This window comes from Leptidea sinapis, chromosome 39 (genome assembly GCF_905404315.1).
Source record: "Leptidea sinapis chromosome 39, ilLepSina1.1, whole genome shotgun sequence".
Classification (NCBI taxonomy): Eukaryota; Metazoa; Arthropoda; class Insecta; order Lepidoptera; family Pieridae; genus Leptidea; species Leptidea sinapis.
This window is the reverse complement of record NC_066303.1, coordinates 703,088-723,005: the sequence shown is the minus strand read 5'-3', so window position 1 is coordinate 723,005 and position 19,918 is coordinate 703,088. Positions and strand designations below refer to the sequence as shown.

The 19,918-nt window shown below is 38.6% G+C and overlaps 1 protein-coding gene across 1 annotated transcript; it reads right to left on the bottom strand.

The window, feature by feature from the left end:
- Positions 1–147: 147 nt before the first annotated feature.
- On the bottom strand, positions 148–15,283 carry LOC126976040 (trypsin-7-like). Its single transcript, XM_050824182.1, has 5 exons — positions 15,105–15,283; positions 12,653–12,704; positions 3,133–3,330; positions 1,568–1,711; positions 148–358 (listed from the first exon to the last, which is right to left on the bottom strand). Exons 1-5 carry the CDS (start codon positions 15,281–15,283, stop codon positions 200–202), a joined length of 732 nt encoding a protein of 243 aa, XP_050680139.1. The 3' UTR covers positions 148–199.
- Between the last annotated feature and the right edge of the window lie 4,635 nt (positions 15,284–19,918).

Here is a 19,918-nt window from a genome sequence, read left to right as displayed (position 1 = left end):
GCCCAGTAATTTCACTAGCTACGACGCCCGTCAGACCGAAACACAGTAATGTTTACACATTACAATAACACGTTAGTGGACACTAACAGTAAGGACTTACTCTGTGGTATTATTTATGAGATGGTATTCTAAATGAGACACATAAAATGTTAATAACTATTTATTGAATCTTTTACCAGAATGTCAGGGAGATTATGTTTTAAACACCCGTTATAGATGTTACCCAGTCCCTTATCTCTGGATTGGCCATGCTAATGTACGCAAGCGGGGCAGATGCACATCTGTCGGCGATGCCAAACGATACTATACCCACTTGTTTCTTCGATGCTGTTTCAACAAGGGGACCTCCTGAATCACCCTAAACAAACACAGATAGAAATAAATTAATGAAATAGCGCAGTCGTTGATTCCGGTGGGAAAGGTTTTCCTTAAATCCGAATATAATATAGATATTAATCATTACACTGAGCACCTTTCCCCATCGGCATCATTCGATGAGGAAGCTTGCCATTGCGACGGTAATACCATCTGGCTCCAAAATAGCTGATATATTAAATAAAGAGTGGCAAATGCCCTGTGGATGATATAATTAATGATAGCATGATGACTGATACGGCCTGCACGGCTTAGGCAAAATAGCCCTTGACATCCAAGATACCTGTAGGTACGCCACACGGCATTGGTGGCCATAAAACGAGCACGCTCTATTCATTCAGTACATAAAATCAAAAACTTATCAAAGGCTTGACTTATAAAGTGCGTCTCACGCTTATCGATGCTTTAAATCGTCTGGAAAATAATTAATATTTGAAATTTGATGTCAAGCATTATATCAGCAAATACGCAATATCTGAGTTACCTGGTTCAAGATTTACAAATCTAGTAACCAAAGGCTGCGTACTATGAACTAAAGATAGAAACTCTGGTAAGGCAACGCCCGAAACTTAACGAGTACCTACACCACCAAACCGTATTGGCAAAGAGTTCTTGAGTCCAAGCACGATCTGTAAACCCGCAATTCAAAACCGTCTCTAAAATTTATTTAAGTGGACTATCTATCACATCAAGTAAATTTGGAAATTATCTTATTGGGCTATACCGCAACAGAAAACAGAAAACTTCCGTAAAAATAAGCAGGGTGTTATTCACTCTTAGGCCATACGAGAATCAAACCTAAAAAATCTGTCCTATTCAATTTTTTTAATAGGAATGATCATTTCAGATTGTTGGGATTGAAACAGGAAATAGTGCTGCTCCAAGAAAGTTAAATTAATTATTATTTAAAACTTTAATATTGGCGACCACAATATTCATTTTATTGGTACTATCAACCTGGTCTGAAGTTTAGAAATTTTATAAAAAGTTCACATTTCGAAAAAATTAACCCAATTTTGTAAGCCTACCTTAAAAACAGATAGACTATAGTTCTACATGGACCAACCAGTTGGTTACCAACCACCAACAATTTTCCGTCAACCATTTTACGATATAATGTTATCAGGATGCTACATGGTTTAGGAAACACATTTTCAAAAAATAAGAGGAATATTAAATTGATGTTAATTACATCGCAAGGGTTATATCCTCCTCCAGATCTCTCCGTACAAATCATTCTTGACGTGTATCTTGAAAAAAATGAACGATAACACGTTTCATCTGATTGCACTGTTGTAGTCACCGCCATCAAGATCTTACTTCCACTTCCAGCATCCTGAAATATAATGAAATTAAAAATTATGTTTTAAAGAATAACTGTGCTGTGCATTTATCATCATCATCATAAAATTACTGCGGACACCAGGGTTTACGCAGGAATTACTGAAGTTACCAATACACTTTTCTACCACTTACGTTTGCATCTCTATATAGTACGAGAGCTGACTATCATTTCAAGCTCTCGTACTATTTTTATTTATACTCTCAACCGGACCTATTTCTATACCCGATTTGATTGAAACCTTTTCCAATTTTTTTAAGTAATAAGTTGTTATGGGAGGGTAAACCGCACCGTGACGTAACGCGTTACGGCACCAGTCTGCCTTGCTTTCCTATCTCTTACGCATACGGCAGGGGAGGCATTGTTATGGATATAGCATTAAATAATGAAACATAAAATTCTGTATAAATAATGTAAATACATACAATTCTCATGTACATATTCAAGAATAATTGACTGACTTGCATAGCACAGTATCAATTTTGGACAAAATTTCCTGTCGATGTAATCCCGAGAGATGTTGGCACGGTTGGTTTAAGAATCATACTCTTTGCTGTAATCTAACAGTGTAGGGGATGGCACACAGTCTTGAGGTACTACAATGTATATGTGCTTAAAATCGAAGCATGCACCTTCAATAATTAACTTGATGCTCTGATCAGCCAAAAAGTTAGTTACTTATTTGCAAAACTTCCCGGGAAGGTTCGTTATGATCATTTTGTACTACACTCGATCGAAGGCCTTCGTTATGTCGCTGCTAACGCCATTTCTTTTGACTCGTTTTTTGCTCTGTAAATATACAAGGAGATCACCAGCTAAGCGACCTTGACAGAACCCGTACCGGTGATTGAACATAACCTAACACTTCTCTAGGTATTTCAAAAGCTGGCGACCTTTGGAGAAAATGGGAATAGGGTGGTAGGTGGAAGGCCACGGGAGTCAAGCTTTCTTAAGAATCTGGTGCACTAAAGCCACCTTCCATCATTTTGAAATTAAATTGATGAGCCAGAAAAGACCGCGTGAAAGACGGCTAAGGACCAGCGCCAATTCAGGAGTACAGAACTATTGGAAAATGTTATTAAGCCTTTTTGTTTTTAAATGACCAAAGATGAAAAGCACCGTGAGCATGGCGCAATGCTGAAATGTTACCTCCGGAATGAATGAACACCGCCGTATAAGCAGTGCAGCATCGTGGTCACCTAGAATCGAGTTGGATGCTAAAAGAGAGTCCAGGAGATCAGTTTTCTCTTTCGCATCATGGACCAGCGAGTCATCGTCTACATGACTGTCCAAATATTAACGGTCTACGTATGTGACACAAACGACCATCAGAATTTTAGTAATAGGCTTTAGAATTTGAGTAGAATAGGCTTTCGTCAGATACAATTTGGGTCCGCAACCTTAAAAATACTTACACTAGTACTACCCCATCCACTAACAGTTACATTAGTACCAGCAGGAATATCTTCACCAGATTTTACAAGTTCAACGGCCTTGCTGTTCTTCCCAAATGTCAATTTTCTTTTCAATTTTATTAGGGCTGCGTCATAGTCGTTATTATTACTATTATATTTCGGATGAATAGTATATGTTCCTGGTACAATTGGTGCCTTCTGAAAATAGTGAAATTAATACCTTTAGCAAAATATAAGTTGTAGTGAATAATAATAATATTGAATATGTACAGCAATACCCTTATCTAGAGCAAGTTATATCACGAAAGATAAAGGCAAATAAATTGATACAATTAATAAATGTGTGGAAAAATATTAATCAAAGCAGTTTAGAAAAGTTAATTGTAAATAGATAATTTAAAATGTGGGAGGTTCCTTTGTACAAGATGCCAGCTAGATTATGGGTACCACAACGGCGCCTATTTCTGCCGTGAAGCAGTAATGTGGAAGCATTACTGTGTTTCGGTCTGAAAGTCGCCATTGCTCACTAGCTAATACTACTGAAATTACTGGGCAAATGATAACATCAATGTTAACATCTTATGTCTCAAGGTGACGAGCGCAATTGTTGTGTCGCTCAAAATTTTTAGGTTTTTCATGAATCCTGAGCGGCACTGCATTGTAATGGGCAGGGCGTATCAATTAATAATGTTCAATCAATGAATCAATTACGAACGTCCTGCTCGTCTCGTCCCTTACTGTCATAAAAAATATAGAAATGAAGATAAAACGAATTGTTATACTCGAGTTGTGTCAAATATCAATGGAGGGGAGTATGCGAACATTAATGAAACACATATTATCAAAACAGAAATAGATGAGAAAAATTAAAAATTATAAAGTTAGATACGAAAACAAAAATGACGCAGAACGGGCACACCCTTCAGGGTAAAAACAAATAAAGTACCTACATACATAACAGACTCAGATCCTAGAAATGTAAACAGAAAAAAAGGAGGCCAAAACAGAAGATGGTCACATGAACTGAGAACAATACCAGACAAGACCAGGAAAGCTAAAGATAGAAAAGATCCGGGGGTATATAAGCCGTAGCGTGGCCTACGGCAGTTCTAGTTCTGACTCGAAAGTGTAAAGAAGAAGAAGAAGAAGAAAAGAAGAAGTAGTGAAAAGTGGAAGTGTTCCGAGAAGAAGAAGATAGAAGAGACCTAGTGTTCGGTGCAATGTGACGCGTTGAAGGTACTGCCGCCCACAAAAGGAACAGCGGCAGACCGGCAAGTGCAAGTTCAGAAAAAGTGAACGCAAATAAAGACTCGTTCCTATAAGTGGAGTATTATTTCCAATCCCTGACCCACTCCCGTGTCAATTGGTGTCAGAAGTGGGATTGGAAAGATGCCATTAGTACCCAGGAACGAGAAGGCCACGCGAGCGGGAGCAGCTGCAGCGGCAGAGGATGAGTCACAAGAAGCATCCAGCTCTGGACTCAGTGCGACCGTGTCAGCACCGCAGACACCTGCCGTAGACATCAGCGCGCTCATGCAGCAGATGACCGCCATGATGCAAGAGCAAGCGCGTCCTCTCCAAGGAAATTTTATCCGTGGTGCAGAAAAAAGAGATCGCCCGTATTGATACTGTAGAAAAGGAGATTGTCCGGATTGACACTGTGGAAAGGAAGATGGAGGAGATGGAAGCAACCATTCATTAGCTCAATAGGAAGGAGTCTTCAGCCTGCGGAATCACATCGACCAGAAGTTTGAAAGTACCTCCTTACGTCGGCAAGTCTTCCTGGGCCGCCTTCAAGCTACAATTAGAGACGGTCAGAAGGGCAAGTGGTTGGAGTGACCTAGAAGCACACTCTGCCCTGACACTAGCACTCCGTGACGAAGCACTTTTCGTATTGGAAGCACTCGGCGCTGGGAAGGAGGAAGTAACCTACACGGACGCGTTGGAGGCACGTTATGGCGATAAACACCTTGAGCATGTGTATCGGGCGCAGGTTAAGGACCGCAGTCAAAGGGCCAACGAAACTCTGCAGCAGTGGTCCATGGAAGCTGAGAAGCTAGTTCGTAAAGCATATCAGTCGTCGCCAGCTGCAATAGAAGAAATGTTGCTCCAAGTGTTCATCGATGGAATACGGGACGCCGAAGTAAGAGCAGCCGTACGATTGAGTCATCATACTAGCTTGAAGGAAGCGGTGGCACATGCGTTGGAAGTGGAAGCGGTTCGCCACGATTCTCGGACGTTGAGACTCTGCAAAATTGTACCAGCAGATTCCAGCCGAAGGCAAGCATATAGCCCAGTATGCTATGGGTGTGGGGAGCGAGGACACATTAGGAGCACTTGCCCCAGGCGTGAGAGCATAACGCAAGGTAGGAAGGATGCGGCGATCTCAACGTCACCGCTGGAGCAGCAGGAAAACTAGAAAAGGCCAGGGCAGTGGGGTGGGCGCTGGCCGGTAGAAGCAAAGCCCCAAGGATCTTCGTTAAGCAGACATGTGACGGAAACACCTTAGTTATAGAAGGAATGATAAATGGAAAATCTTGCCGTTTCACTTTGGATACAGGAGCCTCACGTACAGTCTTGCCAAAGAAGACTAGAGAGCATCGGAAGACGACATATGCGAGAAAATGTAAACTTAACACTCACAACAGCTACCGGCCAGAGCATACCAGTCCAGGGAGAGAAGATCGTGGACATGAAAATCGGGAATACGTTGTACTGGCAAAAAGTGGTAATCGCGGATATCACAGATGACTGCATCATTGGGTTGGATTTTCTTCGAAATCATCAGTGTACGATTAACATGAAACATGGTGTATTGAAGCATGGAGGTGAAGAAATTCCAATAAAAGGCGGAACTTTTGGGAAAGTGTTGTGCTTACGAGACACTACTTTAAATCCGAGATCGCAGACCCTTGTCCCGGTAGTCCTGACAGACACGGATGACAGAGGAAGACCTTGTAAATGCGCTATAATAGAAAGAGAGACATCGGAGACGACATGGATCCCAGCCAGGACTGTTGTGGGAAACTCCCACATTGCGATGGTTCCCGTGTTTAATCGTCATGAGGACAAGCAAATCATTAGGAAAGGAACAGTGATAGGAGCTTGTGAGGAGATAGCTTGGTTAAGAAAGTGTGAAGAAGGGAGGAAGACCGTAGCTGCAAGCCAGGATGTGAACATACAGAAACTTCTGGATGGCTGTAAGGATAATCTTACCAAGCTACAGTTAATAAAAGCGAGAAATTTCCTGCTACGCTACGCCGGGATGTTCTCGAAGAACGACGGGGACATCGGAAGAACTGGTTTAGTGAAACACAAGAACGACACAGGAGACACTGTTCCGATACGGCAAAGACCAAGACGTATTCCGTTTGCACGTGAGCATGGAAGACATGATTCGGAATATGAAAGAAAATGGTGTGATAGAACCGTCATCGAGTCCATGGTGTTCTCCAGTGGTTCTGGTGAAGAAGAAGGATGGATCAACTAGATTCTGTGTAGACTATCGGCGTTTGAACGATGCAACTAAGAAAGACAGTTATCCATTGCCAAGAATCGATGACACATTAGATTCACTTTGTGGCATGACGTGGTTCTCTACACTTGATTTGAAAAGTGGCTACTGGCAAGTCGATCTGGACCCTAAAGACAAGGAGAAGACGGCTTTTTCAACCGGAAAAGGGTTATGGCAGTTCAAAAAAATGCCCTTCGGATTATGCAACGCCCCAGCTACTTTCGAAAGGTTGATGGAGCATGTGCTGGCAGGTATGTTGGGAGAAACCTGCCTTGTCTACTTGGATGACATAATCATTATGGGACGAAGTTTTGAAGATCATCTTAAGAAGCTCGAAAACGTCTTCGCAAAACTGCAAGGTGCTAACTTGAAGTTGAGTCCAAAGAAATGTTCGTTCTTTCAACGTCAGGTGAATTACTTGGGGCACGTTATCTCGGAGCAAGGCGTTGCGACGGATCCTGCCAAGATAAGTGCTGTCAAGGACTGGCCGACGCCGACAGAAAAGACACATGTGAGAGCATTTCTAGGACTATGCTCTTATTATCGACGCTTTGTGAAAGGGTTTTCCGATTATGCTAAGCCCTTACATCGACTGACGGAGGAGAAAAGAACCTTTTCCTGGGATGAAGAATGCGAACAAGCTTTCTTAGAGTTGAAGAAAAGACTATGTGAATAACCTATCCTCGGATATCCTGACACAGAGGGAAGATTCATAGTGGATGCTGATGCTAGCAAAACCGGAATCGGTGGAGTACTATCTCAGAAGAGAGGAGATCAAGAAGTTGTAATTGCATACTTAAGCAAATCTTTATCGAAGCCGGAGAGAAACTACTGTGTAACTCGTAGGGAGTTACTGGCCGTGGTAAAGACATTACAACATTTCAAAAAGTACTTCTTGGGTCGCGAATTCCTCGTAAGGACTGATCATGTCGCCTTGAAGTGGTTACTAGAATTCAAGAATCCGGAACGACAAATGGCCAGATGGATTGAGCAACTTCAAGAGTATGACTTTGAAATCGAGCATCGAGGAGGAAAAAGTCATGGAAATGCAGATGCGTTATCTAGAAGACCTTTTCCGATGGAATGCAAACATTGCATTCGTCAGGAGGAGAAAGAGAATTTTATAATCCGGCTGATCAGAACAGATTCGATCGACGAGAACTGGAGCAATGATGCAATGAGGAGAACTCAGGAAAATGATAAGGATCTTCAACCACTTTTACATTGGCTTGCAAGTGGATCACTTAAACCAAAATGGTCTGAAGTGGCTAGACACAGTACGGCTACTAAGAGTCTCTGGGCACAATGGAACAGTTTGGTGATGCATGCCGGGCTGCTCTGCCGGAAATGGGAAACCCCGCAAGGAAAGGATTGCCATCTGCAATTGGTCATTCCCAGGGAGAAGGTGAACGAGGTCCTGAGAGCTTATCACGATGGTTCTTCAGGTGGACATTTGGGAATAAGAAGAACTCTCATAAAAATTAAAGAACGATTTTACTGGTTGCATTGCCGTGATGATGTGGAAGACTGGTACCGTAAATGCAAGAGTTGTGCAGCTGTCAAAGGACCTCAGACCCGGAGCAGAGGAGCTATGAAATTTTATGATGTTGGGTCTCCATGGGAGAGAGTAGCTCTGGACATAGCCGGACCGTTTCCAATCACCAAAGCTGGAAACCGTTACATAATGGTGGTGATGGATTATTTCACGAAGTGGCCGAAAGCATTTGCTCTACCGAATCAAGAAGCAGTTACCGTTGCGACGAAGCTGGTGAATGAAGTTTTCTGCAGATTCGGTGTGCCTTTGGAGATGCACAGTGACCAAGGGCGGAACTTCGAGTCACAAGTATTTCAAGAAGTTTGCAAGATCTTTGGAATCCATAAGACCAGAACTACGCCATATCATCCAAATCGGACGGGATGGTGGAGAGGTTTAACCAAACATTGGAGCGACATTTAGCAAAAGTAGTGGACAGTCATTAGGATAACTGAGATGAGTACATTCCACTGTTTCTTATGTCGTATAGAAGCGCAATACACGAGACGACAATGATGACTCCTGCGTACGCCAATTTTGGAAGGGAATTGAAATTGCCAGCTGATTTACTCTCAGGCTGTCCACCGGATACTCCGAAAAGTATAACAGAATATGTGGATGAGTTACGGAAAAAGATGGTTGACATCTACGAGGAAATTAGAACAACTGGGCTTAAGGCGAGTCAACGGATGCAGACCCGCTACGATCGAAGAGCTAATATTCTTAGTTTTGAAGAGGGAACCCTGATTTGGTTACACAATCCTGTAACGCGAAAGGGGAAGTCTCCGAAGCTCCAACCAAGTTGGGAGGGACCATACAAAGTAATCACAAGGATAAATGATGTGACTCTCAGGATCCATACCGACCCCTCGAAGTCCCCCGAAAATCGTACATGTCGATCGGGTGGCTAAGTACTACGGAAGCAACGATGATCGGGACGATCATGTCTTGGGAGGGGTAGTGTTGCGTAGCAACGCTTTGAAGTATATGACGAGAGTTGTCAAACTTCAAGACATTGTTAATTTCAACTGATCCGTCAGTAATATTCGTAGCTCAGCGGAAAAATGTTTACTTTAGACGCTGTAGACTCGGGTTCGATACACCTACCAGTGTATGGAATTTTTTGGGTTTTATAAAGTTAATGGAAATTTCTAGTAAGTTCAGGATCAAATCGAACAGAAAAAAAGGGATGGAAAATGTGTAAGCAGGACCAAAATTATTAAAAGAATTTTCTAGTACAATTTAAATTTAAAGATGGAATGGGGGAATCATTTTGAAAATGGAATAGATCCGGGGGTATATAAGCCGTACTAAGCGTGGCCTACAGCAGTTCTAAATCTGACTCGAAAGTGTAAAGAAGAAGAAGAAGAAGAAAAAAAGAAGTAGTGAAAAGTGGAAGTGTTCCAAGAAGAAGAAGATAGAAGAGACCTAGTGTTCGGTGCAGTGTGACGCGTTGAAGGTACTGCCGCCCACAAATGGAACAGCGGCAGACCGGCAAGTGCAAGTTCAGAAAAAGTGAACGCAAATAAAGACTCGTTCCTATAAGCGAAGTATTATTTCCAATCTCTGACCCACTCCCGTGTCATTATTATTATTTGGGGATTTCAATGCACTAAAATCTTAGGACCTATTGTGCTCCCTTTTTGCGCTAGCGCGCCTGCCCTCAACTCAAAAGTTAAGGAGGAGAATTGAGGCTACTAACTGGGATACGTGTTACTGTGCCGAGATTTAAATTATATCCTCGAGACCTATTACTTTCAAAAGGCGTAGGATCCTCAGTGGGTCCAGGCCAGGCACGTCCTCTGCTTTAAGTTAAGGTGTTTTAAGACACCCCAGCCTGATTTTGGCAATGACTTCGCATTCCAGTGGTAGCTTTAGGTCACGTTTGCATTTATACCCGTTCTAATCCAGCTGTTTTTAATTCTGATTAAAGCCATTCTGGCAGCAGTTGTAACTGCTATGTGCAGAGGTGGAAGAGTGAGGTGTGCTTCCCCGGGGCGTAAAAAGAATAGGGTAGTTCCAGGCCCTAGGGTGTCGTAAGAGGCGACTACGGGCTTATTGAAAGTGGGAGAGTCACGCTACCGTCTTTTGACGTCATCACAATCGGGCCAGACTCGTCCGGGTTACTTACCACACTCGCACATAATACCGGCGTGAAGTAACGGCCTAGTGACGCTATGTTTCGCATAGGTTAGTGTCGACGGCCGGAGGCCGGACGGTTTTTGCTCGAATCCCAAGCCCGTGAACGCCGGAGTGCCCCAAGGCTGTGTGCTATTTCCCACGCTGTTTCTTCTGCATATCAATGATATGTTGGCCACCTCCAACATACATTGCTATGCAGACGACAGCACTGGTGATGCCATATACACGGGCCATGCAAATCGTTGACCAGTGCCTTGTCCTCCACAGTGCGGTTTCTTCCACGTACTACAAAGCTGTGGAATGAGCTTCCTTGTGCGGTGTTTCAGGGACGATACGACATGGGTACCTTCAAAAAAAGCGCTACACCTTCCATAAAGGCCGGCAACGCTCCTGTGATTCCTCTGGTGTTGCAAGAGATTGTGGGCGGCGGTGATCACTTAACAACAGGTAACTCATACGCTCCTTTGTCCTCCTATTCCATAAAAAAAAAAGTTTTGTAAGGCATAGTTTCATCGTTACGGCAGATGTCTTATTTGCACCACACAACCGTATGTGATAGTAGACCTAGCTACCAATAATACATTTCACGAAGGATTTTGGGGGAAAGCCCCCAGTTCCTTCCAGCTAAACGTCTGCAGATCATGAGTGCCCTGGTGGCTTTAGATGACACCTCCTGCACGTGTGTGTGGAAATTGAGTTTGCTATCAAGGGTTATGCCCAGATATTTCACTTCTGTTTTCTATTCAAGTGATTTACCATCTACCGTAATAGGCTTGAAGTTGGTTTTCCTCCTGCGCGTAAAGGGGACTATGCCTTGTGCAGTGAGGGAATGCAGCAGCGTATCAACAACAACTGTCCAGAACAGTGGTAATGTGACTTCACCAACTCTCACACGTTACAAATCAGACGATATAATATTGTGATTGTTATTGTAATGAGCAGATGATAGTTGAGATTAAGCAATTTGTCGATAAGTTGATGAAGTACTTTAACTTACTTTTTTCCGCAAACCATCAAACTTTGGAATGAACCTCCCTTCACTTTGTTTCCAGGGAAATGCTCTAATTTAAGGAAGTAATCATAAAATGATGAAAAAAGTAACAGAAATCATTTATTAATCAGGTCATCCACAATTTTGAGCTCATATTTCAAATTATATAAATGAATAATGCTGTGGAATCGTCAGAAATTAAGGGAATATAATTTAGACGTAAGTAATCGTTATGTAATTACAGAATTTAATAATATGACGGATGAATCAAACAGTGGAGCAAGTGAAACAGTTGTTGTGCATAATGTTGATCTTCGAATATAATATATTCTACGCGGCATAATAATAAAATAAATTTAATATTAGAAGTTTAAATATATTAAAATACCCCATAACCACGTCACGGATTTCATGTTTTTTAATTGAATTATTAAACCCACCCGCAAACCTACTTCATAGCCCATATATTGTATCTTTTTGTTTAATTAAGTACAATACCCTTTTTCGTTTTGCTTATAGAAGTCTCATACTTGGAATAAAAAATAGTAATTTTATGGCACATTTCCCTGTTCATAGAGACAAGTTTTTATTCAGGTTTATTTGCAAACAAAGAAAAGTATTACCATAATATGATGGGTGTGTAAAGCTATTTCAAGAAACACTTTGAACAACAATGTGAATAGAGGATGGCACTATGGAGTTAAATTCAACCTAGTGTTATTTATTAATAAGATAATGTCAAAGAGAAAAATAGATTTAGTACACATAATAATTATACAGCGAAACCGGGTGTATGTGCTTTTTAGAGTAAATTTGAATGAGAGACCAAGAATGAGTTGATGCGAGTCTAAGAAGCCAGGATATTTAATGAGATTAGACCGACAAAACAGACTATTACAATGACCCTGAAACCAATTTTTGACGGTCGCGTTTGAATATTTATATTTATTACGTAAGCTATACTTAACCGGTGATATTTTATGTTACAGCGAGCTTTAATTAGAACTACTGCTCGATTTTTTACCACAAAACGGAACAATTCGGCTTTTTTTTCGCTTTTCGTCTCGCGTTGCACGATCAGTGTCCGAATGGTGACTGAACCCGCATCAAAAGTCATTTTATTAGTAGAGGTCACTTGACCGCTGTTCAAGTGGAAAACTTAGTAGCAGACTGATTGTTGGTTTATCTGTTTAAATGTCTTTTGAAAGGACTTAATATCTAAAGAGGAGGAGGGCGATTGGAGCTGTTGTGATTGCTTGTATAACGTTTTAAAAATGTATACAATATATTTAATATTAGGTAACTAGTCTATCATAATAATTATTTTTGTTTAACTTACTTCGTCAGATTCCCTTATATCTGTCACACCAGTCCTCACGGAAATTTCGAAACTAGATATAAATAGAACAAGTAAAATTGATTAAAAACTATTTTAAGACGTGTTGTACCTCTATTGACAAATCGTGCAAATTCCATATTTTGGGTATTAATAAAAGTTTCACTTTGAGAATAAATGTTACACATTTATTATTCTGAGAATAAACGTGGGAGTGCTGGAACCCCAGTGGAAGGCTCCTTTGCACAGAATGCCGGCTAGATTAAGGGTACCACAGGGGGTACAGGCCACGCGGGGCCTATTACTGCCGTGAAGCTAATGCTTCACATTAATATGTGTAAATATAATTGTGTTTCGGTCTGAACGGAGTCGTAGCTAGTGTAATTATTGGGTAAATGAGACTTAACACTTAACATCTTATGTGTCAAGGTGACGAGCGCAACTGCAGTGTTAAAATGTTAAAGTTACAAAAATAAAAAAAAAAATAAAAAAATGGATAAAATTAGGGATAATCAAGTAATATCATCAGATTGGTTCGACACTACACTTTTATTTTTGTTAAGCTCATCAAATAAAGTTCTGACGGCCATATTTTAAAGTCATTCAACTCCAGATTCATTCAATTTTGTCATAAAATTACACTTATGATGACAATACTTTTACATCTTACTCGATAATAATTTACATGTGCAGATGAAGCCTCTTGCTGTTAGACAAAACATGACAACGGGCCTCAACGGACAAGTTTTAAGGTACTACCATTTACCACCGCTTTGGAAAAGGTTGAACCATAACATACTCAAATGTCACTTACATAATTTTACATATAATACATAAATTTATTTCAAAACATCACAAGAGTTATTGAGTATCGCATATGCATCAATCCACATACACTGTCAACTTAACTCGGGACCTGGCTGTACTGTCAGCAAGAAAAATGATGTGGTGTCGTGGGACACCAGGTACGAACGAAGTTCCTTCGGCTAATGTAGAATCGACACAAATTGCACAAAAGACGTGCTCAATTAGGTATTATACACTACACGCTTGTGTATGCGACTGTCGCGCCTGCGCACGTCTCATTTAACGGTTTTATTCCACGCACTTTTTTCCACGGATTATTTCTTACGGTTTTACTTTCACATTTTTTTCAGAGTCGCGCAGCAAACTCCCTATCCCTAAAATCCAAGCCTGCCGTAAGGAACTTCGTTCCAAAACCCAACAAAAGCGGATTAAATCAAGTAGGCTAGTTAAAATACAGTTTAATCGCACTAATTTTAGATTCAAGGCCCAAAGCCTTACAATGCCCTAATTTTGGAAGGCTTAGGGTCACTGCGCACTACTGAGCAGTATCATCACAAAATGCTGGCAGATCCAGGTGCTCTAGAAAAATGTTTTTGGCCGATGACTATGCACTTTAAGATATAAGTTATCGTACCATTAATGTAGAAATTATAATTTGGCATCTTTTATTTCATGTAAACTCTTTTGTAAAACCCGGTTTTTCTATCTCAGCCGATAATTCTTAAAATAGTAAATACTTAGTACAAATGGTAATAAATTTCCACTTATTTTGGCTGGCGATTTCAACATCAACTTCGCTGATAAAAAGTCAGAGCGGTTGACAACTTTTCTTTCAAAAATATTGAATTTGAAAATGAATAGTGATCCACAAGAATCCACAACAAAATATGGAACCACCATTGACGCGGTATTTTCCAGATATTTAGAAGATATCAAGTCTGAAACTTATGTTTCTTATTCTAGTTACCATAAACCTATAGCTACATGTATTGTAAGATAATAAAAAAGATGTGGTGTCTTAGGACACCAGGTAGGAACGAAGTTCCTTCGGCTAATGAAGAATCGACACAATTTGTAAAAAAAAATTGTGTTCAATTTTATGTAGGTTTTCTTGATTTTTCTCTTAAATTTTGCAGATTAGTTTTAATTTAAGCACAGGAAAGTATTTAGAAAATTCAGTATTTTAGGAAATAATAAACTACGTAAAATAAAAAAAAATCGTAATCCAAATTATCAATTAAAATAACAAAATATGTCTCTTAATTTTTGTTTGACAACATAAAATTACATAGAAATAGAAATAATTACAAAATATACACTACTCGCTTGTGTATACGACTGTCGCGCCTGCGCAAGTCTCATTTAACGGTTTTATTCCACGGACTTTTTCTTACGGTTCTACTATCACATTTTTTTCAGTTCGGTCCCGCAGTAAAATCCCTATCTCCTCCAAGCCTGCCGTAAGGAACTTCGTTCCAAAAATGTTTTGAACAAAATTAACCTCTGTATGTATTAAATTAAATTTATAACGAAAGTTTGTGAGGGACAATTCCTTAGAAATAACAAACTGCTTTCATTGATGCATTTTAAATATACGTGACAAAATCAAATGCATTTTTTTTCTAAGATATTGTAATTAAATACAAACCTGTGAACACAATGAGCAGCTGTTAGAACGTACTCTTCGTTGATAATAGAGCCTCCACAGTACGTAGTGTATCTCCCACTTTTGACCAAAACATATGCTTGGTAGGGAAAGTCTTCAGCAGTGGTTTCATAGCCTCCGACATTAAAAAGAAAAATTATGAATAATGTTATCAATGTCATCTTTATGTGTTGATGTATTATTTTTAGGCAATATTTTAAGAGTAAAGCCTTAAATGTTAGGTAATTTATACGTTTAGATAGACTATGACAGTTGTGAAAACGTGGAAATACATTGGGGCTTACAGTTAACCTCTATTGTGAGCAATGCACACATACTAACACAAAGTGAAATACAAATAGCGAGTGTAAGACAAAGCTTGTCATTATGTAGCTAAATTAATAAACCTGGCCTGTTTTCATCGGTTGTCTAGCAACAAGAGGCTATACAGGATGGTTTTTTGAGTAGGGCGGTGATGGCCAAGTCGGAAACTACGAGACTTAGAGAAAAGTTGTGAAAGGAGTCATGCCCTCGATTTATAAGAAACAAATAACTGCATATTTACTGTTTTAAAATTTCTTAAACTTTTGATGGAAATCGACCTGCAAAATTTTTCAAAAAGAATATAGCATGTATTCTTGAACCAATGGACTCTGTTGCTGATAAGGATCAAATTTTGCAAAGATATGTATTGCTTAAAATGAAAGCAAATAGAAAAATTCTACAAATTACATTTCTTATCTCACTTTTACTTAACTAATAAGTTGGTCAAAAATGATTTCAGTTGACTCCAATGCATAAGTTTATGCGTCTCTCTAATGATCTTACTGCATTTGATACCATGACAGGATTTATCCTCAATAGAATGTCAAGAAAAAAAAAGATATCTAACAATAAGTTTGAATAGATATCTAACAATAAGTTTGAATAGGAGGTGAGTTTTCTTTCGTGTAAAAATAATAACGTAGAAAATTTGGTACTTTGTTTCAATTCTGGTAAAACATTTATTTGCAAAAGCAAAAGAGTCCATTGGTTCAATAATACAGGATGTATTTTTTTTTAAATTATTCGGGTCGATTTCCGTCTGAATTTCATGAAATTTTAAAAAACTTAATATGCAGTTATTGGTTTTTATAAAGCACGGGAATGACTCCTTTCACGATTTTCCTCTAAGTCTCGTAGTTTCTGACATGGCCATCACCGCCCTTCTCAAAAATCACCTGTATATAGACGTATAAATTATCTAAGGCTTTTCATGGGAAAAATAAGCATAAATCGACAGACAATGCGTACAAGAGAAAAGAGAATCTCTTACAGAAATACAGCAAGATAGAAAAGGCAAGCGAAACTATTGTTACTATAACCAATTTTTATTGACAAGTCGTAGACAGTCAGCCACGCGTGGCATTACCTCCTTAGCATGTTGTAGGTATACACGCACACATTGACAAATACAAATTGGTCAAGTATAACCGGGCTGTCAGATTGTATATACGCTAGCATATCTTAGTATATACATAGATATACTTATACTATTTTACTTTTATATTAATAACTGGAGAGCCGGATTTTCCTTCGTTTATACTGCGAGAACTATGGAACCCATCGTAATATTTTATATACCATAAGATGCAACGTGTTCCGGAGAAGGTTTTAGTATATAATATGTTGATAGTGTAACTTACCCGGAACCTACCTACCATACATTCGTAATACAAATTGTTCAGTCAATGAATGACATTTCATACAATGAGCGGGCGCGGTACTAGACTAATTTTTATATACATTCAAAAGGAAATTAAAAAGGAATGAATATGAATAATAAAATACAGATAAATAAATTAAATTTAAACTAATAATTTCTATTAAGTAAAACATTTTTTATTCCTTATTGCATCAACAATTATTTCGTTGTTCTCGTTCTTGTTAATAATGTCACAGCAGAACTGTCAAACTGTGCGTCAAAAATTTGTATAATAGATATAAATGTTCATAAAAAAATTTACTAAATATTATTGAGGGTCACGATTCTAAAAAAAACGATTTTATTTCTCAAGTTGGACCAAACTGCGCTATGCCAGGCTTGTCTCACTCCCCGTGTAGTAATCGAAATCGTAAGTACGTGCGGCGGCCTCTACGGAGTAGACCAGCCAGTAGGGACTCACGAGCGAGCAGTGACGCACGTGCGAGCTTTGTTGTCACTTACTTCACAGATCCGACCGATATTTTAAAAAAGGAGAAACATTAATAGAGCAATGCATATTAAAGGTCATTGCGATACAAATTTTTTTAAGCTTCCTCCTAAGTACACTATGATTATTATTATTATGAAATTTCCATTCATAATAGCTGCTTGTTTACTTCTAGTTACTATGTTAACTATGTCGTGGTCTTCCAACGTATACATTTACGGAGTATTAAGTGCAACTAATGTAGGTTTGACAACATAAGAATATTTTTTATAGGATGACCTTATACTAGGTAGGTACAGTTTTAGGTAAATAAGTCAACCCTAATGTTATCAGAAGATGTAAGAGTCACGCGATAGAAAGAGAGGCAACTTCTACGTGAATGTAAATGTAGGTAAGTAGCGCTGTGCGATCTGAATTACACCTTATTGTATGGCGGCAAGAGTCTCTAATTCTTAATTGATTTTGAGGATGGAGACATCCGTACTTGTACTATTATATATAAATGTTCATTAAAATCAGTTTAGTAGTTCCGGAATCAGTTTTATCCCGATCATAGTTCATGTTACGAGATTTTGTGGCCTTAGATTTAGAATTGGTCACCGCTGCGCCCCAAATAGAAACCGCAGGCGTAGTCGCAAAGTGCGGCAACTAATACTACGCCCAAGTGGGCGTACTCAAGGCAGTCTCTAACAACGTGTGACGTTAACGTAAAAACGTTAACGTCGTAATACAAAAAATAACAAAGACATTAGTATTATACAATTATCATCAGTAAGTATTTTGTATTTATTACACTAGTAATCATTTCAATGTCATGATGAAAGAAAGAAAGAAAAATATTTATTTATAAACACACACACACAAATAACAAAAATGAAACATTTTAAAAATATAAAAACTTAAATATATATATAAACGTGTGGTGTTTAAATAAAAGGAGCCACTCAGCATGTGCTGATATTCTGTGGCCCCCGCGTGACACATGACTTCAAGGGGGACACCTCGCCTGAATAAAATTGATTTTACTAATTAACATAAAAACAGTTACTACTAAACTTAAAAAATAGAACAAAACATACAGATTATAAAAAGTAATTACAAAATAGAACAAAGTCATAGTCATAATAAATAATAAAATAAAACAAAATTAAAAGTTCCTAGTTCTAGTTCAAATAGAACGCAACTAAGGCTGGAATACTGACTTTGGTATTCATTTAAGAGATATTTTTTCATTTTTAATTTAAAGAAATTAACTGATAATAACTTTGTGAGGTGGTGGTATATTGTTCCAGCACTTAGTTGCATTATAACTAAAACTCTTTTGAAGACAGCAGTATGATGCCGACTAATAGATAAAAGACCGTATAGAGCCGCTCTGGTGTGGTATAAGGTTTTCGTGTTGCTCAACCACTTAAATTTTTTATATAAATATGCGGGAGCTTTAGAGGTGACCACATTGAAAAGTACTCCATTTATAAAACCTTATGTTTGATCAGATACGGAGTTATGTGACTTCCTGGAGGAATGTCCCAACAAAACCTCGCGCAAGCGTTTTGGACCCGCTGTACTGCATCCCTCGAACGTCTGAAGTCTAGGTCCGTAAACATTTTCAACATAGTTTAACTTGGAGAGTATAAGTCTCACAAAGTTTAAGATGCAATGTTTCAGTAATATATGGTCTGATCCGGTATAAAACCTTAATTCTATAAAAACAATTGGATATTTATTATGATATCCAAATTGTAATTTAAGACTATATTGATAAGGTTTGGTGTACCTAAGACCATATATTTAGTTTTAATGGCATTGAGCACCAAAGAGTTACATGAGGACCATTTTAATATTCGAGAAAGGTCTGAATTTAGCATTGAAATAGCATCAAGGGTATTGGAAAGGTCAAAAGAGACATAGAGCTGTAAGCCGTCTGCATACATGTGGAAGTTACAGTGTTCAATGGTCGTAATGATGTTGGATGTATACAAAATAAATAACAAAGGACCTAGGATAGGACTTTGAAGATGCCACGCACAAAAGCATCTAAAAGTTGCCGTGATAGCTATCGTTCTAAGGTGGTGCTAAATCTAGTCGCAGCGGAGACCAATCCTTAATCTTAGATTATGCCATTGCTTATGTTTTAATACTGTAAATAATATTTTCGTGGTTAAGTAAAGCAATATAAAATATATAAATAATTTAAAAACTCAGCTTAAAATCCATTGATGATTCATCCATTGATTTTAACATAGCTGCAGTTATAGTTTATAAATTAAATATTAATTTTGTAATAAAAAAGTAATTTTATTTATTACCTTGGAGATAAATCAACACTATTATCGAGAACATTGTTTCTCTCCTCATCTTGTCCAAAAGTGAGCATCTCTGTAGAATTTAGCTATTTTATACTTTTACACTATCTTTTAATTAACTTTTTTTGAGTGTATTAATTAAAACCTTGTGTAGTAACAAGATATAAGTAAAACGAGGAAACGTTCATTCTTTATTTCATCACTAACATGATAAATTCTGGGATCTATATCGCTAAAAGAAAATCGTCAGTTAAATCAAAACTTTCCATTCGTATTTAATTCAAGGTTCCGTTTACATACAGGATGCCCATGTAGATCG